Raw genomic sequence first — 25,278 nt, forward strand, 5'->3', positions numbered from 1 at the left:
ATTTATACTTCCCGGTGATCCGCGGGTATTAATATGGCGTTCGCGCAAACGAAAACACTTTACACTTCCCGGTGATCCATGGGTACCAATACTAGGGCGAGTAATGGTATTCGCGCAAAAGGAAACACTTGGTCAAAAGAAAGAATATGATATGTGGTCACTTACTTTTATTTAAACGTAAAAGTTGCTATACAGATGTTGAACCAGCGTGGATGTAAGTCGCTCTCAAAGAAGATCAAGTGGCAGTAGAGACGGACTCTGGCAACCAGTTGATCGTTCGAGGGTGGTAGCGAAATTCGACTGTGTCCTCGCTTCGCAGAAGACTGGGTTGTAGCAGAGTCAGGCTCTCACTACTCAGTCTACTTCGAAGGGTATCGTCGAATTTTGCATGCCGAACTGAATTGAATTACCTCGCTTCGCAGTAGACTGGGTTGTAGCAGAGGCGGACTCTTACTAATCAGTCCACTTTGAAGGGCTATCTTCGAGCCGAGTCGAGTCGAGTCAAACTCTGAACTACGAACTGCAAACTGATTTTCCTCTGGGCCTACGGGCCTTTTTATTGCGAGAAGCGGACCTCGGTCACGCGCTGGCTCAAAAAACGCAGGAAAACTTGCCGGGGGAAAATTTTGAAGAAAAGACAATAGCCAAAAATCTAATTGGCTAGAACTGATATAGTTTATCCACTCAGAAATTGGCACATCCCACATCCGGCTTGTTCTCCTCTGTGCGTCAAGAGAAGGGAAAGTGATTCACTTACTCATGCCCTTCCTTTCTCGTTTACATCAAAAGTTGACAGAATTTCAATATATTTTAATCTTAACATTACGACCAGCTATTGTTAATATTTACTAAAGCTACACATTGGTTGTTCGTTCAGCTAAGTTCATTGCAAAAAGAGCGGTAAAAATCGCTTAACAATTCGGTTGATGCTAGGGTGAACAAACGATCGGTGAGTTGTTAGTTAATACTACTACTTAAGCGCCAAAACGGTGGCTGCAGCCGTACTTACTTATTATTAGCGGTGGTATTTATAATAATAGTAATAACAATAATAATAATAATTATAATAATAATAATAATAATAATTATAACAATAATAATCATAATAATGATAGTAAGAATAGCAGTTGTTAGAATACTAGTGCTTTGCTTGTTGTGAGTTAACATAATTTGTTTTACCGGTAGTTTGAATGTTTATAATGTTACGAAAGTCATGTGGAATTTTGGTATAATTTTGGTAAACATGTTTTTCTGCTGCTAGTAGTTGGAGAGGGAGTCGTCTCGTGGTACCCCGGGGAATCAGGACTCTGTTACCCCTATTGGAGGCAGGCATACGGACTCTCTCTCCGAGTCAAGAAAAAGGGAAGGGTTATTTTCCGTTTTTCCTTTACATTCGGGAAAAAGTGTTAGCAATCAACTAGATTACAAATTAGACTATTGCAGTATGTTTATAAAATTATTAATTCGATGAAAAAATGGTTACTCTGTAAAATATGAGTTTGCTAACCTGAATAGTAAAAATCGGATAGTTCTTTGAAGGTTACTAAAGTTGTGTACCAAATTTGTTATAGTTAATATGTTATGTAGTTGTTTGCTAGTGGTGTAGTACGTACTGGTTGTTTGTGACGATTCTGGCTTGTAATAATATTTTCGCTTATTTCTATGCATTCATTCTAAGCTATCCTAATGTTTAACCTTATGTTTATCTAACATTATATCTGCATTTAATATTTCAGTTTAACTGTTCCCAGTTAAACTTTTGTATCTATGGTTGTAGAAAAATATTTTATTTTGCATTTCCGGTCAGCGTGGGCCAGCGTGCATGTTAGTGAGTCATGCATGGTGGTAGTACCTTAGCTACGAGCATTCTTGTAGGTGATTCACCTCTTTGCAGATGCACATTGGCCCCTGCGTTTTGTATTTTAAAATTGGCACGGAAAGACTTGAAGCAAGAGGAAAAAAAATTAATGTGGATAAACCGATGTTACACATACAATCAATCGTAATAATTATAAAAATAGTAAGCCATATCTCAAAGGCAAAGCTACATCCTACATATCCTAGCTTAAACTTAATTAATTTTTTTTTATTTATCATACATTATAAGAATAATTGTCAAGTGACAAAAACCTGTACTCTTGTTATTAATTTTGAGATTAGTTAAAATTAGTTAGTAGGAAGTGTAAATTTTAATATTAAATTATAAATAGTCATAGAAAACAAATTGAATGAGAAAATACAACTTTACAATGGAAAACAGCCATGTGTCTCTTGCTTTTCTTAATCTTAATACTGAATTATTTTACTTTTATGGTAGCCAAATTAAAGAAAAATTTATTCGTCAGATACAATAATTCTAACAAGAATCGATAGTACATATACTTATGATGTCATATCAAGTGCACGAATTTTATACAAAAATAATTTCTGTTCCGCATACAAAAGTACATTTTTTGGGGCACTATGGTAAAAATTTTTGTTTTGTTCTTCATTACATGACCATAAATTCGTAAATATATTAATACGTATATCATACCAACATTGAAGTACTTAAAATGTTTGTAGTCACATATTTTATAAAGATATGTATTTTATGCACACGCGTGCTCGAATACGTGATAATAATGAAATTTTCACTATTTTAATTTTGGATTCTTTAGGACCTTTTAAAATTAGGTGTAATCTAATTTTTTCAGTTTATGTTATACCGAGTTTAATAACATTTGAGTTGGAAGTTTAACTTCTGTCAGGGGTCCCGAGATCCACCCCTGGTTTAAGTATAATATTGAAGCCAAAATTATCACAGGAGAAGACCTTGGAAATAAAACATTTATACTGAAAATCACTTTAAATACAGGTAATACTTCTTTGGTACCTTTCGTAGTTTACAGAAAGCAATTTTCTCCAGTCTTGGCATTAGCTATGACAATTAACAAATCTGAAGGGAACAATTTCGATCGAGTTGGTAAATATTTATAAAAGCCTGTATTTTTGCATGGACAACAATACGTATCGTTTTTAAGATGCAAAACTAAAGAAGAGATTTTTATGCAAATTGAACATAAAAACGATTCGAAATGAGAAAGTATTGTTTGGGAATAAATTTTTGATTTACAGGAAGTACACTTTTTGAAAAAAAAAAAAAAATTATCGAGTTGGAAGTTATCACATAAATGAAAAAAATATTATTTAGTACTATAAAGAGTGATAAAAGTTATATATAAAATAATTGTTTTCACGTATTATATAGTTGTTTTTCAATTCGTGTACACAAAAAGTAGTAGATTCAAGACAGACGGATTTTTGAAGAAAAAAAAAAATTGTAAGCAAACGCATAGAAGTATGAACAAATTTTAATTTAATAACTATATCTATTAATGGTTATTCTTCCTTCTTTTAAATCGAACCTCGAGAAGTTCTGTCTCTTTGTGGTTTTACAAGGCTACTGGCGATGACTATACCACAGTTTTTATTTTTTTTTTACTACTTGAGTTTTAATTAATATGTGTGACTATATCATGTCATTACACGTATGATTCCGAATCTCAATGTAAAAAAGATATCCTACAAACAAAAAAAAAATCAACGCACCTCAGACTTTATATTTATTAATATTTATACAAAGTGATACCTATATTCGATGTTTTTTGTACTCGTTGTTACTAAGTATAAAATCGATCTATTTCCCTCCCGGGCGGTGTGGCAAAAAAAGATAACTATATACAGCTAAGAGCTCGTTTACCGTAAGTTGTAGGAGCTGCCACTTACGATTGCTGGCTACAGCTACTTTCAGCTCGTGTACAGTTTGTGTAATAGCTGCTACAAATCTATTTTGCCCATATTAAAACGAATAAAAGATACAAAAATATCTTATGAACAAAAGAATATTTTTTAGAAAAAAACTGTTGGATTTATTAAAAAAACCATATAAATAATGATCAAAAAATATATTTCATACGATTTACGAAAGAAATTATGAAATTTTTTTTATGTGTCGTTCTGGAGATTCAATAAAATTTTATTTATATAGACAATAAGGTTATTGTTTTATTTTTTAAGGTTAAAACATTTTTCAATGGTATTAATTGTTAAAGCATTAGTACTGCTTTTAAAAAGTATGGCAAACATTCTTAGAATTCAAAAACGATTAGAAAAAATTACGAGAAGATGATTTGATTATTTAGGATTGAGGTTCAATAATTTAAAAAAAGCCTTAGAAATAAATGACATGAATTAAAAAGATAGATAACCTGAATAAACTTTAAAAATCAATTAATTATTTTAGGAGGAGATTTTCATTAAGTTCTTTTATGTTTAAAAAAGTAGTGCAAGTATTACTGAACATAGATAGAAAATGTCATTCTTACTAGTTTTGTTCCACATGGTATACAAAACCCGCTAAGATTTCTTACGATTTTAAAAACGAATTCGTTTTCTCTCCTTTTTTCCTATCCTTCCTCCTCTTTCTTTACCTCTATTCATTAGCGGCAAGTGTAAATTTGATGCTCATAGAAAAACAACACTTATACCGTAGTATGCACAGTGTGCGTATTAAGTGATAATCTCGTAAAAAATGTTTGTGGGTTTTGTATTACTATGTAAAACAAAACTTAGTAAGTATTACATTTTCTATCTATGTTTCATTTAAAAGATTATTATTAACAAGAAATAGACACCAAAATTATTAAGTTTAAAAGTACGATTATTTGAAAACGTAATAAATTATCATTTCTAGAAATGGTTGAGATTTTCAAATAACAAATCAGTATTTGTTCTCATTAATGAAGGATGAATGTTTAATAATATATGTTATAAAATATTTAGTGATTCGAATAGTTAATTGGTTACTAATGTTATAATTACATCACATAAAAAGTATACTAGTTTTTAAAATAAGAAAATTCTTTCAAAATTAGCTACAGAAACTGGAACCTGCTATAGCAAAGAGTAATGCAACGTATAAAGGAGTTCATAAGTTAGACAAAAGTATTTAAATCAATTTTCCAATAAATATGTTAAATATTATCTGTGAAGCATTACCGCTTTATGGCTTTAGTTTAAATATAATAAAAAATAAGTACGATAGTAATGCTAGTTAGAAATTTAAGTGTATTAAATGGTTAATGTAATCGTACTTTATTAGAACATGCTAAATCGTTGAAATACAACGTTAACAACGTTAAATGAGAAGTAATAAATGGAGAAAAGTTGGACATGAAGTTTTAATCTTATAGATAACTCTCAACATTGGAAATACCTCTTTTTTAATTTATATCGTCAGGGATTCTCAATAGTCGCGGCGTTTGCTATGACCATCAATAAATCTCAAGGTAAATGTTCTGGTAATTTTGGTTCATACTTAAAAAAAAAACAGTTTCTTCTTACGCTCTTTTATACGTAGCTTTCTCAAGTTTCAAAAATAAAAAAACAGTATATTTATTCAAATTAAAAGAGATAATTCGTGAATCAAAAATAATGTTTCAAAGCATATTTTTTCAAGAATGAACTTTAAACAAAAATTACAATACATACCAATAGACATGACTTTTAACCTTTACTTAAACTAATATATTAGTCATTATTTTATTATTTAATTATAATACATGCCATGACGTGTTTTTATTATATTATAAAATTTTGTTGTTAAAAAATTGCTTTTAAATTATTATTAAACACCTATGATTAATAAAACCTTTTTTTTTTAAATTCAGATATGAGACAATAGCTTTGCATACATGTTATAAAAAAATTATTCAGAAAATTTTGAATATACCAATCTTGTAATGGTTACATCGTTTAAGGATTACTAGTATCAAAATTAAAATAGAATAAAAATAAATTTAGTTTTACTATTGATTTTTCATACATAATTGATTTTTAACATTTATGCATCAGCGGATTAGATAACTTAGAAAACAGTTATTTCTGTGTTTTCTAATGATATAAAAACAAATAGTTAGCAGCATGAAATATCTATTAATTATTATTGTTATTATGTATGATTCAACCTAATAAATAAATAAACAGTAAATGAATGTCAAAATTAGAATTTTTAAATTAGGTGTAGAATAGGATCAAAATAAAAAAATGTTTTTTCTTTACAAATGTAATTTGCTAAAGTGGTATATGGCAGTGGGGTTAGCAAAATAAAATAAAAAGTTTACTTTAGTTACATATTTTATTAAGGTTATTAACCTAAAATAGATAGTTTCAAAAATTTTTAATTCCAATTTTACAGATGTTTCTACTTTATGTACTAAATAGAAAGACTTTACTTTCAAGTTAGAATAGTGAGGGTTGGCGAGCGTAGCGTACAGGGTGGAGCCTTACTAGTGTATAAATGCACACTTGTGCGGCTCCACCCTCTGTACACTTTGAGTGCTAATCCCCAGAACTCTATCTTCAATTATGAATCGTATGTTCTCATACATGGAAAAGTAATATATACGTACACGGCGTATAAATTTTTCGCATAACAACGTTGATTCTTGTAATACTTCATCAATTTATATGAATCTTTACGATTAGAAAAAAAAACATACAAGCAGAGACATCCATGATGACATCTTCAGGTCAGCGATTAGATAGCATTCTTAGAGAGTTTTGTGAGACATAACTTTTTATAAAATTTTTGGCTACAACTAATTAATTTCTGATTTCTTATACACTCTAGTTAGTGTCAATTTAAAACTATTGATCTCCAAAAAATAAGCAAAACGTTTTTTCCACTTGTCATATCCTTAAATACATTTTATGATATGGACATACACCTGGAACTCACGTACAAAATATAGATCTCTAAATATCTTTAAAAAAAATTTTTATTTATAAGCACTTAAATTAAAAGTAAGACTTGGATCTAATACATAATAAGAGTTTTAGACAATTGTAAGGTTCGTTTAATTATCGTTCTTCGTCCGTTTAATTTATTTATTTCATTTTTTTCGTTTGTACAGTTTGTTCTTATCCATTCCGTGAGTAGAGTCATTTCGTATTTGTTTGCTTGCATCATTTACTTTCATATAAGCTGTAAGATGATAGTAGCCAGAAAGGTTATAAGCACTTTTTCTTTATAAGTGTAAGGTTATCTGAAAGCAGACATCATGTTCCACGAGTGAAAGGAATGATTAATGAAAATGAACTGTACGAGCGAAATGAATAAAATTAACTCACCAAACGAACGAATGATGATAATTAAACATTACCATTGAAATACAATTTTATACAACTGTAAGTATATTGCGTATTAAAAAAATTTTATTGCTATTTACTATACTTGTAAATGTATGACTGTATTATTTTCCATAATAATAACTGTGCATAAAAGGCACACATAAATATTGATAAGTATTTTCAGCTTGAAACAGGATTTTATCCGTTCAACAAGCTATGTAAATTATCATATTTTCTCGTGAAACTCATCTTAATCCTTTACATTATATATGAAATCTACGTGGCTTCTCTTCGTATTTTTAATAGATTTTATAGTTTACATTCTTGGTGAGCTAAATTAACTTCTACAACCTCACATAACATAGGTTTAAATAATCGTTTTATGGCTGTCACCATATGCAATCATTATAGGGAACGAAACGAGCGCCACGAGTTCAAACGTGCTGCAAGCGTTATTTTTAAACTTACCATTAGAATAAACAGTTTATCTTCCATACGTTTATGGTACTTACAACATGCTGATGGCCTTATGCTACGAACGGTTGTTAGCTAAAAAGACGTTTGGTGATGAGATTTTAGTGCACAAAACACATTGGCCCGTTTTTTAACTACACTATTGGTTATTCAATAAATTCATGGCCAACTGTACTGGTTTTAAGATTTAAGAATCGTTATAGTATATTTAAATACAATGATTATTAATGTTGATTTAACATGAAGAATAAAGTATAGGAAAAATTTTTTTGCTGTTAGCAATTAAAAAAAAAAAGAATGTTTTTGCTCAATAGTCGAATAGTCTCTGAAAACTCTGATACCAATAAGTTTCTGACACAATTAAAATTGAGCCACTTTTTTTATCATGCCTTTTTGCATCAATACCTTCGAAGTATTACATACATTGAATTTATCCGTTAAAGATCTTACTTTTATTTATAAAATATATTAATATTTACGTACATGGTATAAAAAAAACATTTTCACAGATAAGCAGCGTAAATAGTTGCAAAACTAGCAATAATATTTTTGCCTTATTTGAAATGAAGGGTATAAATTTTTTATGTTTCAGAGGATTGATGAGGACTAAAGGGAAGGGCTGCTGACCAAATTAAAGTCTTACAACTATACAATAGATATATTTGTATCGACAGGCCGCGGTGACACAGTGGCTTAGGCTGCGGTTCTAGTAGCTCAGAGAGCTTGGTAACGAGTACTAACAAGTTCAAAACTTGACCTTTACTTACTTAGCTCGCATCTCTAAAAATCCACTTTCTCCTATGCGTATTCCAAATGTGGTCCGATGGTTCAGAAGCAATGTAAAATAAGGTTAATTACATCTGAGGCAGTTTTTCACTATGCCAATCATGATAAAATACATGTACACGGTAACAAAACAATGCAGAGCCTACTGGGCACAGTTTTCAGAAATGGTTATTAGAGTATATATATATATCCCTATATTATATAGTTATATTGACGAAAGTGAGTCTCAGCCCCCCCCCGCTCCCCACCACTCCCCCTCAGCTCACCCATAATTCACATAGTTATTTGCTTGTTTTCACGTCATTTTTTATCACATTATTTTTGAGTAACATCCCTCCGCTCTTCCCCGCTCCCTCTCAGCTCCCCCTCGCTCCCTCTTCGCCTCCCTGTCCATCTCCCTCCCAAAAAAGTATCTTTCAATACTTAGAAAATTACTAGTTTTGAAATGAAAAAATACACGAAAATGTAAGAATTAAAGCAAATTAAAATCACTGGCTTCTCCAAGGTTTCACACGATCAATACCATAGGTGCCGATGAATGTGCATAGGTTTCATCTCCATTCGGTTAATTGTGTCGGAGTTGGCGCTCAGAGTGCTAATGCTCATGCTAATGTCTCATTGTACTTTATTTCGAAAATGAGTTTTGTTGGTATTTAAAAAACGCAACAAACAGTAAATTACCTACATAGGGAGCGCTGCACACCTTTTAATTGTTGCTAATTACACGAGTAATGTTGTTATTTTTGTCTACTCAATCTGTTAGTGGGAGATTGGTGCGCAAAGCGCGCAAGGGGGCGTCAGCCCCACTAGTATATATATATGAGACCACTATATCTAGAAGTATTGAATTGTTTAATATTTATTGTATAATTAAAAACTTAATTAAATTGAAACAAATCTGCTTAGAAAATTTATTTATAAACTTTTTACACTTTTTTACTTTTAAAATTGATAAAAGATGCCACTTGGAATAGACGGCTTTGAGCCTAGTAGGGTAGTTATAGCTGGCTTGAGTTCTCTTTGAGAAATTCAAGACGGCTGTCATGACTGAACAACGATGAGAACACTGTGCTGTATGCTCGTAAAGTAGTAGTGAAGTTTTTACTATTAGTATTCGAGCTATCGCTGGAACTGGTAAATAGCTAGGTGACGATACGCAGCGGGTAAGATTAGCCAGTGGCCAGTGTTATAGCATTTTATTTCACGGGTCCAACGAGAGGTGCAAACGGTGTGGAACATATGGGTGACAGCAGGAAAGACAAAAAAAGAACACAGCGAGTTAGTGGTGTCAATGTACAGTGACATTTATTAAATTTGTGCTGACCCTACCCACTAATGACTGTAAGTGGATTTTATTGAATGAGCGAAGACTTAACAATCACTAAGAATTGGATGATTGGCGTTGATGATTTCGATCAGCCACGCAGTATCTCTTACACTAAAAGCAACTATAGAACTTGCGATGAGTGTTCACCATCTAGCAAGCAATAGGCAGTACCATAAGGCGTGGAGCTCAAAATTGGTACTGGGAACGATGTTTAAAAACATAACTTATGTAAAATTTTATGATAGAAATCAATGAGTTACTATTTTAAAAATTAATGATTCATAAAATAATACACCAGATGGTGACAAAGTAGTTGTTTGTCTGTTTGGAAATAAAGTAGTACATTAATATTTTAACATCTTTTAAAATGTGTTACAAATCATTTGAATCTCTATGTGGTTTCCATGAACGTTAAATATTTTGTAACAATGTATTTGAATATTGTCCAATCAAATTTACCTTTTTACAAATACAAAAGGTCGCGTAAGCTCAATGTTTTTATTTATATTTTTTAGATAATTGGTAAAGCCCTTATACGGTGGTCATAAATTGTATCTTTTTTAACCAATCGTTAGACTTGTAAGCTTTTAAAATCAAAATGTATACAGTCAGGTTATCAGAACAACAATGTTACCTTTTATCTGGTACTTTATAGAAAGCTGGAATAAAATAAGTTTAAATAATGCCCTTATATTTTCAGATATTTACGGCAACAAGGCATTGCTACTGTAAAGTATCTTTAGAAATTGTTTTGCAAATATTCATTTAATGCATGAAACTTATCTGACCTTTCAACTTTGTTTGAAGGTAAGTATCAAGAGAGTATAACTGCTTATTTAAAAAAAAATTTTTTCAATAAGTTAATTAAATCAAACACCTTTTATACTGTAAGGGAGTTTATATCAAAGCAAATAAAATAAGGTAGCTTCATTGTACCATAATAGTCGCACTTAATTTATAATAATAGCTTATTACATAGAGATATTTAGAAAAACTAAATGTATGATGCAATAATTTGTACAAAAAGTTCAAAGTAATGTTAAAGTTAATACTCTTCTTAAAAAAAAATATAATTAGGTTGCCTGCTATATTTTTTCATGAACTATTTTATCATTAAATTTTTTACGTTTACTTCTTCAAGCTCATTGTACTAAGTAAATTTCTTCATCCAACTCAATTTTAAGATAAAATATTTTGTAAAAAACGCATTGAAATATCCTAACATTTTATTTATTCGACTAACCTTGATCATTATGTCTTTTAATAAATAAGCGGATCAGAAATATTTACCATCACAGTTATAAAATATCTTCGTTATCTTTACAACCAAAAATTATTTATTACATACAAAAGCTCTAGAAGCGATAATCAAGAATTTTGTGTAGCATTTTTTTACTTTATAGAAATATTTTTTGAAAATGTCAAACAACTATACGCCTTAACTGACACAATGCTTGTGATGATGTTTGATAGAATTGAGCTGGCTTATTTTTCATTTGTATTTTTACAACGTTTCTGTTTTGTGTAAGACCATATTTACTAAATCAAATACGTCTTGTTATTAACAAAGTCTCTGAGATATTCTGAGCAAAGTAGATTATTACAAGTAGTGCTAGCATTAGTCTACATTAGGTGATTTACAAATAAAACAAGAGTACAGTTGAAAGTTTATAAAAAAAAAATTTTACATACAGTTTTTTTCATTCTTTTTTTCTGCAATAGCAGGTATTGCATTACCTTTCATTATTTAAATTTAAGTGTAGAAAAAAGTAAGCTAATAAATTCTGTAACTTTGAATAAGACGTATACGCAGTAAGGCAGGTTAGGAATGAGTTTTAAATAATATTAGAAATATGTGTAATCAGTCAAATTATTATATATTTACCTCCTCCATCTAAAATTGCACTATCTACATTTTTTTACTTTATAGAAACGTCACGCTCATTTTGTAGTGAAAATCGCTGGAATGCCAATTAAAACTTCAAAGCACTCCAGCAATTTTTACCATAAAAATAAGCGTGATGTTTCTATGAAGTAAAAAATAGAGATAGCGCAGTTTTAGATAGAGGAGGTCAATATATAATAATTTGACTGATTACACATAATGCTTACCCATCAAATAATAACATCAGTATCTACAATATCAAAAATAATTAAATAAAAGTTTGTTCATTTTCTAGGAAACAAAAAGATACATTCTAATGATGGAAAACAAATTCAAAATAGGTTCTACGTTAGCTTTCATAAGTATGTATAATAATTATGCCAATAATAGTGTTAGGTGATAACTAATCAATTTTCATTTATTTATTTTTTTCTTTCCCATGGTAAAACTTTAGGGCTCTTGCGAAAAAGCAAAGTCATCCCCTAACGTTTGAATCTGCACTTCGTGGCTCTGAAAAGTGTCGAATGATATGAGATCACCATTATTAATTTAAGCTGTTATAATACATTTACAAAATGAAATGATAGTTAAATTACTTAACAAAAAAAAATTAGTGCAGGATTCCTCATTAACAAAACCAAATTAATAATACCAAAAGAAGTGGTGTAAAAGGGTTAAAAAACATAAGAGTTGCAGGTTTATTCATGCCATTAAAGACAGAGACTGAAGAAGGAAAGTTGAAAAGGAAGATACTATATCCATACTCTTCACAAATACAACAATATCTCTCTTTTCAGTAAACAAGCACATAGCTGGACATACTGCTAGTCCCGTGGCTCGTCAGGAAGCCTAAGACCCAGGTCAACCAACATTTAGCTTTTCTGGACGATAAAGTTAAATAATAATTAGTCATCATTCAATATTAATAGAAGCAAAGTAAGGTTCTAGTATTTAGCTACTTGTTTATTTATTTTATGTTAATAGACTATTATTTTTTTAACAAATAATAGACGTAACCAAAAAAACATATAAATAAATGATGTAGAACGCCTTATATAGTTGTAGTACGGTCGGTCAGTTAAAGCTACTAGGAAATATCCAGTACTCTATTTCATCTGTTAAGTAAGATAAAAAGAATTGGCTGTTGGATTCATTCCGAGCGATAATGTAGACCCGTTTGTTAAGCCCTGCAGTGCCATGCAAAAAACGAGACAGTTAACATATATCTGAACAAAATTATATGAATTTACAATTCTAAACGAAGAAATATTTTATCGTACACTCAATTAGCTAGTTTGATACAAATATACACTTACTAGAAAAAACAAACATATACCTAATTGAAGATATAAAACAATTTTAAATTTTTACAAAAGTGTTTTCTGTAATGTTTACTCAACGTTTTTAGTAATAAAAATTTCAACATACAGTAATTGGTAGTAGACAGACGCTGATGATTTGCCTCGATAATTTTAACCAATAATGAAGTTTAGCTGAGTAGCTTTTATTTATAATACAGCACAAGAAAAAAGCTTTAACTGCTAATCAAAGAATTAATCTCTATCAATAAGATATTCTTCTCATTATTGCTTAGATTTTTGTTCCATAATTTTAAAAGGTATTAAGTTTTGGTAGCTACATACGCTAATTTAAACTTTGTTTTAGAATCAACACTTTATAATCAAAATTGAAATTGTACATTTAATAAATTCTATAAGTATAGTTGCTATACCTAAAAATTGCTTACAACAAAAGATGGAAAATAAATGTTTAGGGAGTTTTGTGTTAGTTTTCTTGTGCCTTCAGATTTTTTCTCTGTTACATAGATTGTGTAAAATTTCTTGATAGTTTTGAAATGTACGAATTATACTCATATCCTGCGAAATTATTTTATTATTTTGAAATAACAAAATGGCCTTGCCAACGAAAAGTATTAAATAACCAAATTATTTGATAGAATTAGTATTAAAAATATATTTATTTCAACCAATCGGAAAAAAGGGCTTGCAACTTTATTTATAAGTGTAAACAAAATATGAATAAAAGAAATCAAACTAGAATAAAGAATCGCATTAAAAAAAAAAAAAAAAAAAAAAAAAATTGCCGACATTTGGAATCAATCTTAAGATAGCGAGGCAATGCGGGCAGTGGCATAAGCCTTAACCATCTTAGCTATCGAAATATACATCGGACAAGACAGACCAGAAAGTCACATATGTTCATTGATAACCTCAGAAGCTTGTCCTGCAGTTCATAGCAATTATGATGAGAAAAAATAATAAATTAGTGGTTATAGCTGAACTGTCATCTTTAAAAAAAAGCTAAATATTTTTTCAAAACAATACTGGACTTCACAATAAGTATTAACGAACGAGAAAAATAAAAAAAAAACGTTTTAAAATTAAAAGTCTGGGCATAGAATTGTAAGCATTTAGTTTCACGATTTAAATAACTAAGATTAATAAATAACATCAAAGAAAGAGTGAGAGCAAGAGTCAGTTGAAAATATATAGCATATACTCGGTACCAGTCAAAGAGAGGAAAACTCAAATCGTCGCTTGCTTTGGCTGTGCGCTCAGCTATAATCGACATTTTTACTCCTCTTCTCATAGGCACACATTGGGTACACCCCTTCAACGTGTCTTCAAAATGTGCACCAACATGCTCACTTTCACACGAATTCACTCCTCTTGTCGTAGGTAAACGCTGTTCGATACGAGTCTTGGGCTCTCGAAAAATGTACGCTCAGTTCAACGGCTGGCTACGGTGGGTCAACCCGATCCGTGCCAAAAAGTCATCTGCATCGTAGCATTGGCATTAGCAACCTCTCTACTCATCTCTGCTAACATCTGGCCAGCTCATCAGGTAAACTCAGAGTTGGTCATAAAAAGGTCGGTACAGCGAGTTAAATGGTTTATTGGAAAATATCTTTTCATTAAACTTGGTAATAGCTGAGGTGTACTTAACACAATCACTGCGCCCTGTAAATAGTACCCAGTACGATGGATAATCGAGCCGTTCGAGAGGAACTTTGCAAGGGCTCCGCACGAAAGACCCAAATACTTGGGGCAATGGGAAATGGTAATGACACAAAAAAAGAGCAAGGAAGTTTCTTATGCGTCGATGCACATTTTATTTACAGAAACTAATTGACATGGTATAATGTTTTAATTGCAGCATCAATCTCATTAACTGTGGTATACTTTTTATGACCCAAAAGAAAAATTGCACGGTAGAGCTAATATGAGAAAATCGTGTGAAGTGGGTTTCGTAGATTTATAAGTGCTTAGTAACACCCCCAGTAGTCAATTGATTGTTGACTTTTCTTTGTAATAACTCAAATGTTAGTTATAGGAGCTCAACCAAAAAGTATGACTAATGCATTGCATGAAGTGGTCAGTATTTGCGGTACATAATTTTGGCACGTAATTAAATAGCTCTGGAGCAACAACATTGCAATAGGTTAACAGCAATATTACTTTAATTATCTATAGCGACTGATACAAAGCAAACATCCGATTGAAGTCCTGTATGGCATGTCCGTTATTTCTTGGTCAGATTGATCCATGACGTCTGGTTCTGTTGTAAACAGTAAATTTATATCCAATCCACTAGGTAGAGATGTGTTCGAGGGATTACAGTCTTGCATGTTGAATTTCATACGAACTTCTTGTATGGATTCTGTTTGATCTAGCTGAATAGTTTTATTTTAATGATCGATATTGAAATTCATGCCTAGAAACTTTGTAACCTGGCCTAGGTCTTTTAGTGGAAATAAGATTTGAAGTGTTTTTTTAAATTTTATAATAAAAGGTCAGCAGTTTAAAAAAACAAGTATATCATCTACAAAAACTGTGATGATGATGATGAAATATGGTTTTTAAAAGTAATAATGCACACAGGCATTGTTTGTTGGTTGAGTCAGGGTCATGGACTGAAACACTTGATGGAGTCAAAGATTCCACACCCTGCTCTTCTGTTTCAGACCATAGATAGCCTTGTTTAATTTACACAAAACTTGTTTGGATGATTTGGATTTTGGTAACCTGGAGGTTGTTGTAGATAAATCTCATTTTCAATTGTGCCATGTAAAAATCCTCTTTCAATGTTCAGGTGGTGTATTAGTATCACAGTTCTGCTGGCTGCTGCTATGATGAGACGCACCGTGGAAAACTGCATAAATGGTGCATAGGTTGAATCATAATTCGATCTTGACACTTGAGTAAGACCTTGAGCTACGAGTCTGACCTTGTATATTACATTTTATGACTTATCAGCATTTTTTCGTAAATCCACTTTGAGCCAATGAATTTCTTGTTTGATGGTAGAGTTTCCAGAGTCCAGACTTCGTTTTTGTAGATAGAAGACACTTCTTTGTGCATAGATTCTCTCCACTCCTACCATGGCTTGATTGATAGTTAAGCCACTGAGATCGTCCATGGCAGCTGAATATACCTGGTAATCTTTTAATTATGTGGGTGTCTTTTTATCTTTTGAGGGATAAAGATTAGAATCAGTTGCTTCAGTACCTAATGTAGGAGGTTAAGAGTCAGTGATAGAAATATCCATAGTTCCATCTTGTTGTTGTTGTTGTTGTTATCGTTGTTGTTGTTGTTGACCTGCTGCATTTGGTAGAGACGATACTTCTGCTGCTGAAGCATCTGTAGTTTGAGCATTCAGATCAGAAAAGAAGAAACGAGAATAGGTGGGCTGGCTTAGACTTTCTTCGTTAAATTTGATGGTTTTTGCTGTTATTATTTTTTTAGCCTGGGGGTCCCATAATCTGTTACCCTTTTGATCCAAATTGTAACCAATGAAAATACACTTTCTGGTTTTATTAGCAATTTTGCTGCGAAACTGGTCTGGGATTAAAGCGTAGGCGGGATATCGAAAAATTTTCATGTGAGAGAGGTGAAGAGGGTGTCCATCCATTTTACATGTGGAGTTTGACCTTGTAATTTTGAGTGTGAAGAACGATTATAGATGTAGGCAGCTGTAGCAACGGCGTCTGGCTAAAAAATTTTGAAATCTTGGCTTGCTGAAACACTGTTGTTCCTTTTTCTAACAATATTTTGTTAACTCGTTTGGCCACTCCATTCTGTTGTGAATTTAAAGGTAAGGTGGTTTGATGTTGGATACCTCGTTGATTTGAACTTCTACGCACTTCTTGATTTACATATTTTTTTTCGTTATCGGATCTCAGAATTTTTAATTTTTAATCACTTTGATTTTTAACAAAATTAACAAACCTTTTCAGACAAATACGTACCTCTGATTTATTCTTGAAAAAATATACAAACAGGCGTCTGGAAAAATCATGTATAAAGGTTAAGAAATGTTTATAACCTTCACGTGAAGTTTCCGGGATTTGACAAACATCGCTATGTGCAAGTGCTAATTTTTGCTTAGCGTGGTTTGTACTTAAGTTGAAAGGTTTACCTGTTATTTTGCTTTGAATACAAAGTTCACAGTATTCTAGAGTGTTGTTGGACGTAATTTCTGCCCTTGGCTGCTCCTTTTCTCAATAGGTTTAGGTAGTCGATATTGAGATGAGATAGCCGCTTATGCCATAAATTTATATAAGACAGGCCAAATTGACTTGATCGTTTGGGTCGAGTTTTGGGACTACCGGTTGATTTGCGGTGTCCAGAGTGTAGAGGTTAGACTTAATACGAGTACCTGTAACAATCAGATATCCTTGTGGTAAGTGTACAAAACTTTTATTGTAGTTAAATGTGACCGTGTAGTTCTTTTGTGCTAAAGCACCCACAGAGATGAAGTTTGTACATGCTTGAGACACGTAGAGTACGTTTTTTACTCTTTCAGTATTTTTTGCGTGAGATAGGTTGTCAAACTGTACCTGAGCTTTGAGCTTTCATATTGCTTGTACACCTTCACTTTATCATGTTGATTTCCAGCCATTTTGCTTTTTGTTTGGGTAAACAGCAAAATCTAGCTATATGACCAAATTTTTTACAGTTTAGACACTGTATTTTGTTGTTTTTATTTTTTGCTTGACGGATATTTTTAGAGTTGTATCTTCGGTCGTTCGCATAAAAACCTTGTTCATGGCGCTTCCCTGATTTCAGCACTTTAGTTTCCTTAAGAAGTTTGCTTTTAATTTTGGCAGAGATTAATACAGTATCGGAGCTGCGTATAGTCATTCGAAGTGGTTTATAAACTTTTGAAAGACCCATGAGCATGAAGGTCACCAGCCATCTGTCTAGATTGGTCGCTTCTTGAGCGGTTAATTTTTGTTGGCAAGTAAAGAATTTTCTTAGGTATTCTGTCATGGATGCACAGTCTTTGAGACGAATATTAACAAGTTTATATAGTAGAGCACAGACTGCATCAGCACTTGTACTAGTGAATAACGTCTTTAATGCGTCCCAAACTTCTTTTCCTGTCGTGTATTTTTGGATATGTGATCAGCTTTGTACTAATACACACACACATTTTGAATAAAAATTAATTCACATGTATTTACACAGACTTCAGCTGAGGGGACTACTTTACGTAATAAAGCAAAAGCGGCTCGAGACGTCTCTCTTGCCAGCATACGTAGTAGCTTTAAAAGGACCTATCGTTGCAAACGTCTGTACACGTTGAAGAGCGCAAAACTACTGACTGTACAATAGCTTACGCATGAAAACTATTCAGAAAAGATGACTAATGCATACTCTATGTGCTTTGAAGAAATATGTTAATAACACGGTAGAATTGTGCAGAAGGCAGCATAGTTACTGATTTGTCCACATAATTACCCCCCTCCCCTGTACATGATTTTTTGCATAAGTTACCTTTTCTAAACATATATATACACACATTTAATATACTTAATTTATTGCTTACATATAGAAACATCAACAGAATACCAAAAAATAAAAAATAAATACTGGAGAGAAAAAACTTCAAGAAGAAGAATAAAAGTATTTTTTTCATGTATTGCAAAATTGAGAAATGATACTCTACTTTTTAAGTTTGAGGGTAACAGAGTTTTAAGTAAGGGCATTTTTTTACTATTGCCCTAAGATAAAAAGCAATGTGAAAAAAGGTATTTAATTTTTTTACGCATGCTGTAGGTTTATTAAGAAGTTTATAACAAACAGATTAAGGTCATAAAATAATCTGAATCTTATTTTATTTCAGGTAAAAAAATTATTTTAAATGTAATATATTTACATTGTAAGATACTTCTCCTAACAATCGTTTCGTGAAACCTACAAAAAATATTCGAAGAAGGTAGGCTGCTAATTTAAAAGAAAGAATTAGTCAAATTAAAAATTTTCTGAATCATGCATGTAGTAAGTCGACATTTATTTCATCTAACTATACTTTTTCAGTCTCTCAATTTATAACTTTATGTCTTTTTTTATGAACCGTGGAGTCTTAATCATCTTATACATGTAGAAAATAGTTAATAATAATTATATTATTTTAAAACATATATCATTACTAATATTACCTTTGCATGTATGACAGAAGTGGTGACACTTTTGGCAACCATATGTTGTTTTAAAGTAACCATCTGGGCATTCAGGATGACATTCCCCTGATACTAACTGCCACCCCTTTGGACAAGTCACGCACTGATTTCTTTTGGGTCCAGAGCAACTTTTACAAGATAAGTAACACTTTAAACACTGTCCTCTATCACCGTAGTACCTGTACATATTAAAAAATTAAAAATCATAAGCATGAAAATACATAGCTTCATAATGAAACTAATTAGTCAACTATACGTCAATTAATTTTGATTGCAAGAATAGTTCACACACAACATCAAAAGTCGTCAAAGTGATAATTAGAGATTATTTGTATCCGCTAAAACAATTTAATGCAGCTTATTATAATACTAAGCGCATAATTTATGCTACTAAAACTAACATCTCAGAACTCTGATTATTTTTCTTTTATTTAAACTTAAGAGTTCCATTTTTTTTTTAAGATATGTAGTTTTCAATATTAAGATGAACCATAAAAACTAACAAACTGACAATTTTATTCAAAATTATTTGAGATTAAATAACACAATGGTATGTCAAGACAAAGTTAAGAGTAATAGAAGAATTTGTTGCAACAAAAGCTTTCCTTTTTTTTTCACTCTTAAGTCTTTGATACCATGGATTATATCTAACTATAGGCTAACATGCAACGGTGGAATTTGCGGCAAATGACGTGAAGAGCGATTTATTCTGAAATGAATGCCGTTCGGATTATATTTTTAGGGCAAATACCCTTTAAATGAAAGGTGATTAAAAATACATGACAAACTACCACTATGGGGTTAGAAAGCAATGGTGCAGCTGCTTGAACGCAAAATGTTGCTACAATCTCAGTCAGCTGTGTCGATAAGTTGCAAGATATCGACAATATCGTTGGCAGCTACACTTGACCCATACGCGCGCGCTAGTGCGTCTGCTATAACTGCTGTAAGCTGTAAGGATAAATGATGCAAAGGTTAGAGCACAGTCATATAGAGTGCAGAATCCGCATAAAGAATCCCACTAAGCTTATAGGATTGAGAGAGAGGTCCACGGAAGTAACATGGAGCAAGATCTCTCTCTCCTTCTCTCACTCTCATGGGCTTAAGTAGTTCCATATCGTGGATAATATTGTCTGCTCCACATGCTGTTATTTTTAATAAAGGGTCTGAGTTTTTAATGATGTACATTAGTCATAATTTTTCAAGTCTCCATTATGATTATTATAAATGATTTGTAGACTGACACAACAAATATTGCAGTAAATGGCTACCAAACAATTTATAATGTATCATTTTATTGTAGGTTTGTTGTAATTTAAAAAAAATTAGCTTTTCAGATTTGTCTTCCAGTACCAACCACTAATGGTCTAACATTCTAATCCAATTTCCAGAGACAATGACTGAAGAATTTCATTGTGACTAAGCTGTTCTACTACTAGTATCATTAATTAAGGCCTTGTAAAAGTAATAAAGATAAATTGAAGCTCAAAAAGAGAGCTAATACCAATAACTTTCTTAAATCAACACGATTTGAAATAACTTTCGCATTCTATTACACTAATATTCTCATCATATTAATAATAATACTTTTTTTGCCTTAATATCTTGTAATTTACGGAGCCCTATTACTAGAAACAAACATAGACTCACACGTTGTTTGGTAATTAATTATTGCAATACTGGTCGTTTTAGTCGACAAGTCATCCATATTTCAACTCGAAAAATCATAAAGCTTGAAGTGATGTAAATTATGATATTTGAGTAAGTCTACATTATAAATGACTTGTCAAATAAAACAAGTATAAAAGTTACTATTCAAATTGTAATGTTTTTGTTGAATATTCGGTTTTTCAAATTTGAATCCCAAAAAACATCATGTTAACAGTTCAAGCCACTATATTGTATATCATTTTAATGCTCTAACATCTCTTGCAGTGACTACCACCAAGGCATTTAATGAGACGCGAAAAATTTTTCTTTTGTAAATTTTTCTGTGACTATTTATAAATTGCTTATTCACCCACAGATTAACGTATATTTCAATAATCCATCAGTACTTATACTTTAACGTCTGTGAGCAATGGATAAGTAATTAATTACATGCGTTGATGCACCCACGGACATGACTGCAAGAAGTAAAATTTAAAAATAATTCTCATTCATAATACATTTAACACAATATTCTTTTTTGACGATTTTTTAACAAAAATTAATTCTAGTTGACAAATTTAATGATTATTATTGAATAGTCGTAAAAAACAAGAATTTGTGTATAACATTTTTTAGGAGTATCGTATCAAAATTAATTATTTTTATAAACACGTAAAAAATTATTATCTTTTATAAGAAATTTATTGCGTTACTCTATACCCAAAAACTGAAGGAGTTGTGAGCATTTACTTAATTGCACAAATCGATTATTATTAAATAAGTAGGTTATAATTGAACAAAAAACTTTTTTTCAACAGCACTGCAGTTCTTTGTATTCTCGATAAAATTCCATTTGAATTTGTGGTCTAAAATTTTTTGATACTTTATGCTGGCAAATACATTTTTTAAACTAACAATTGAATTGTGACGTCATTTTTTAAAATAATTACAAAATATTGTGCATGGTTTAAGATACTTGTTGTAGGTACTTAATTCTAAATTTTTAATTATTTTTATCAATGAATGAAAATAATACAAATATATATAAATTTATTCGTAGAACAGGAAATTGCGAGCTTCTTTGCAACATAACACTAAAAAAAAAATTTTTGAAAAATAAGAAGGATCTAAATCAATAGAAAATTTTGTTACAAATAATTTTCCTAATCATATCAATAGGAAAGAAGTTACAAGCCAAAATGTAAAAAAAATTTTTTATTAGTTTTCACAGTTTGTTAAATAACGATTGAAGCCGACGCCTTGGCTAGACAAAACTATTTTTCCTAATAATTAGACAATATTTGTAAGCGATTAAGACCGTTTTCTTTTAGGTGGCAGAAATTTCCTTAATCATCATTTTTCGGGCTTCAATTACCGGACAAGTACGCAGCTGCTTGTACGTGCACTCTCTGCCTCATTTACTCTTCTACCAGAAAAATTCCCTTTTATTAAATTATCTTAAAGTTAAGCGCTTCTCCAAATAAAGTGAAAAGATTAAACTAGTAGAAAATTTTCCGCTCCATACGATGGAGATATTGTTCTCATTTTCATACGATCCCTTACCGTTTGAATGATACAAGCAAAATAATTCTTACATGCTCCTTTAATGATGCTCAAGAAAGCTTTTAATTTTTCAACTGTTTTTCGAATGTTGAGGTTGAGACGAATAACTAGCTGGCTTTGAAGTTCAATAAATGTATTTGTCTATGTTACTCATAAAATGATCAAATAACTAATTCTCATTAGATAAGAGGATACAGAACTATTAATTAATCTATTTTGAACAGCTGTTAATACTGACTTATAAAAACTTGTTAAGTAAATAGTGTAGTTATCATTTTTTTTGTGATTTCTCTCAATAGATTTGGAATATATCATACCTATCTCTACTATTTGCGGTGGACAATATCTTGTAAGGTTAGTATAGAAAGTTTACTTGTGTACAATAAAGTTTTTTAAAATATTTTAATGGCTGATAGTTTATTTTATTTTAGGAACACATTCAGCATACAAATTGACATAATATTTATTAACATTTTGCATGTCTATTGTAATAAGCAAATAAGTAATAAGGGCTTCAGGTGAAGTACTCTATTCTAAAATAAATTCTTGCGACTTTTTTGTCTGCCAACAATTTTTTGGTTACACCATTGATAAAAGTACTAGTAGCATTGGATTCGCTGAGTTCCCATTGAATATTTACAGTAATAAACATTGTAATGCCATTAATTAAACAAATTCTGTGATTGAAGTGGTTAAAAGATTTCAGGCTTCTATTATGAAATGTTGTTTTCAAATGGACACCTAAGGTATATGGCCCTATTATCGACAGTCTTACAAAAACTGTCAGGGAACTTATATAATATTAAAACTATAGTAAATTATTTTATTGTAATTTGAATTAATATCAATACTTTACCTAATTTAATGTAAGTGTACATTTTTCTGCGTTTAATAATCAACCATTAGTATTGTTTATCGATTAAAAAAAAATTATGTGGCTCTATTATCGAACCCCAAGACAGTTAATGTATGTATTATCGAGTGCCTATTATCAAGCCCGTTTGAGATTAATATTTATTTACTCATATTGAATTATGTGCATATTAATGGAAATTGATAAGTTTCCACCGAAGTAGTAAATACGTACATCAATTTATTGCAACAAAAATAAATTCATACAAAACTTCATTGAAGGAGAGATTAAGGTTAGATACGCTGCTAAATATTGCGAATCGAGGGCCTTGATACATAATACGCTTTCAAAGATTAGTAGAGAGATTGCTAACTGCAATGCTACGAGATAAGTTCGCATTTTTCCACTGATTTGACCAGCCCGTTTCGGCCATGCGGCTAAACCAGGCACAAATATTTTCTTTTTTATTTGAGAAGCATGGAAGGGGTACACCGAGTGTGTGCCTATAGTCTCTCGCATACAGCCGCTTGCTTTCGCTGTATGCACTCATAGCTGTAAAGCTATGGTCAGCATTTCCACTCTTCTCTTCGTAGGCGCACATTTGGTATACCCCTTTTACTAAGTATAAATAAAACTTACAGAAATTCCACTTCAACATTAACTGAGTCATATATTTTTTTCAACGCGTGAAATGGCAAAAGTTTTAGTTTCAACATTGACCGCTTCATTTACTTTTGTACAGCCTCTTTGGCACTAGTAGCCGCTTTTCACCTCAAATTTACTATGTGTAGTTATCTGAAACAGCGTTATCGTCACATAAAAGCAGCGTAGAGCTGGATAACGAATACACATCATGCACATACTTGTTGGACACTTTTTTTTTGAGAACTTAGCAGGTATTTTTTTCTTGGGAACTTAGCGGGTACTTGGCGGACATTTGGCGGGCACTTGGCAAATACTTGGCGGGTACTTGGTGGAAACTTTGCGCGCCCTTGGTGGGTACTTTGCGGGAACTTGGTGGGCATCTGGTAGATTATTTGTCGGCAGATTGCTTGGAGTAAGCAAGTAGTTACTTTTGTTTCCTTGGCTATTTTCTTGACATAGATTTTTATAGTTAAGGCGCTTGTTAATTATTTTTTATCACTTTCAATGTATTACTTTAGTTTTTACAGGCACTCAAAGTCCTTTTATTTGCGTTTTTGGGTAGTACTTAATACAGTACTATCAATAATTATAGAAATTTACTTTATTCAATGTATATTTTTAGTAGGATTTTAATAGCAATTATTTTAATAGCGTAGTACAGAAGATTGAGAACAAGTTTTGACTACGAACTAGTTTCGAAACATATGCCAATTTTTCTCTATTACAGGGGCTCTCGTACCATGGGTGCACGGCTGAATCTACCATCTAATGCACCCTTCACTCCTGCAGAATACTGTAAGAGGATGTGGATGCATGGTAAGTACTATAGGAGCGTAGCTGCAACAGCTTGGCTTTACGCCAAACGCTTCTTACGAGTTACCTTATTTTAAGGTATAAGTTTATTTGCTGGGTGCATACGGTGGGAGGGGAAGGCTGGCGCCACTAGTCACTTTAACATTGAGTCTTATGGGCTGAGAAAGTCAATTCACCAATGATGGCAACTTAAACAATTTCCTTCCATAATATTCAATATGGGCTTTGGGGGCAAAATGAGGGCAGCATCAGTCATGTATCTGGCCTATAGCAATCCTGTATATCTTCCAGATGATGACACAGTTGAAAACTGTTAAAAACTGACTAGGTGGAAAAAAAGCCAGCTTTCATACAAATACTTAGTTACTAAACTAGCATTAAGAGTAATCCTGTAATAGATATGGATTGGTCTTTTGAATGAAGTGCTTTACAGGAATTTGTACTTTTGTTCTTTTGGATAACAGACGATTTTATTTCTGTTATTAATTAGTATATTATAAAAGATATGTAGTACTTGTTGTCAATATTTTATTTTCCTTCATCTAGCAGTTAATCCTTATTCTATTTCAGATATTTTTAAATAGTTGTGAAATAGATTACGCCGTTTCTATAAAGTTATCATT

The 25,278-nt window shown here is 31.6% G+C and overlaps 1 protein-coding gene across 2 annotated transcripts in view; it reads right to left on the bottom strand.

The window, feature by feature from the left end:
• Fur2 (furin-like protease 2) overlaps positions 1-25,278 on the bottom strand; it is a 918,757-nt gene that overhangs the window by 71,118 nt on the left and 822,361 nt on the right. For both annotated transcript variants that reach the window (XM_089595005.1, XM_089595006.1), the window contains exon 14: positions 19,111-19,310. In XM_089595005.1, the coding sequence (XP_089451131.1) occupies positions 19,111-19,310 (200 nt within the window). The remainder of the gene's footprint in view (positions 1-19,110; positions 19,311-25,278) is intronic.

This window comes from Copidosoma floridanum, unplaced genomic scaffold, assembly GCF_036245765.1.
Source record: "Copidosoma floridanum isolate Cflo_tuat_1 unplaced genomic scaffold, Cflo_Japanese_pri ptg000022l, whole genome shotgun sequence".
Taxonomy (NCBI): Eukaryota; Metazoa; Arthropoda; class Insecta; order Hymenoptera; family Encyrtidae; genus Copidosoma; species Copidosoma floridanum.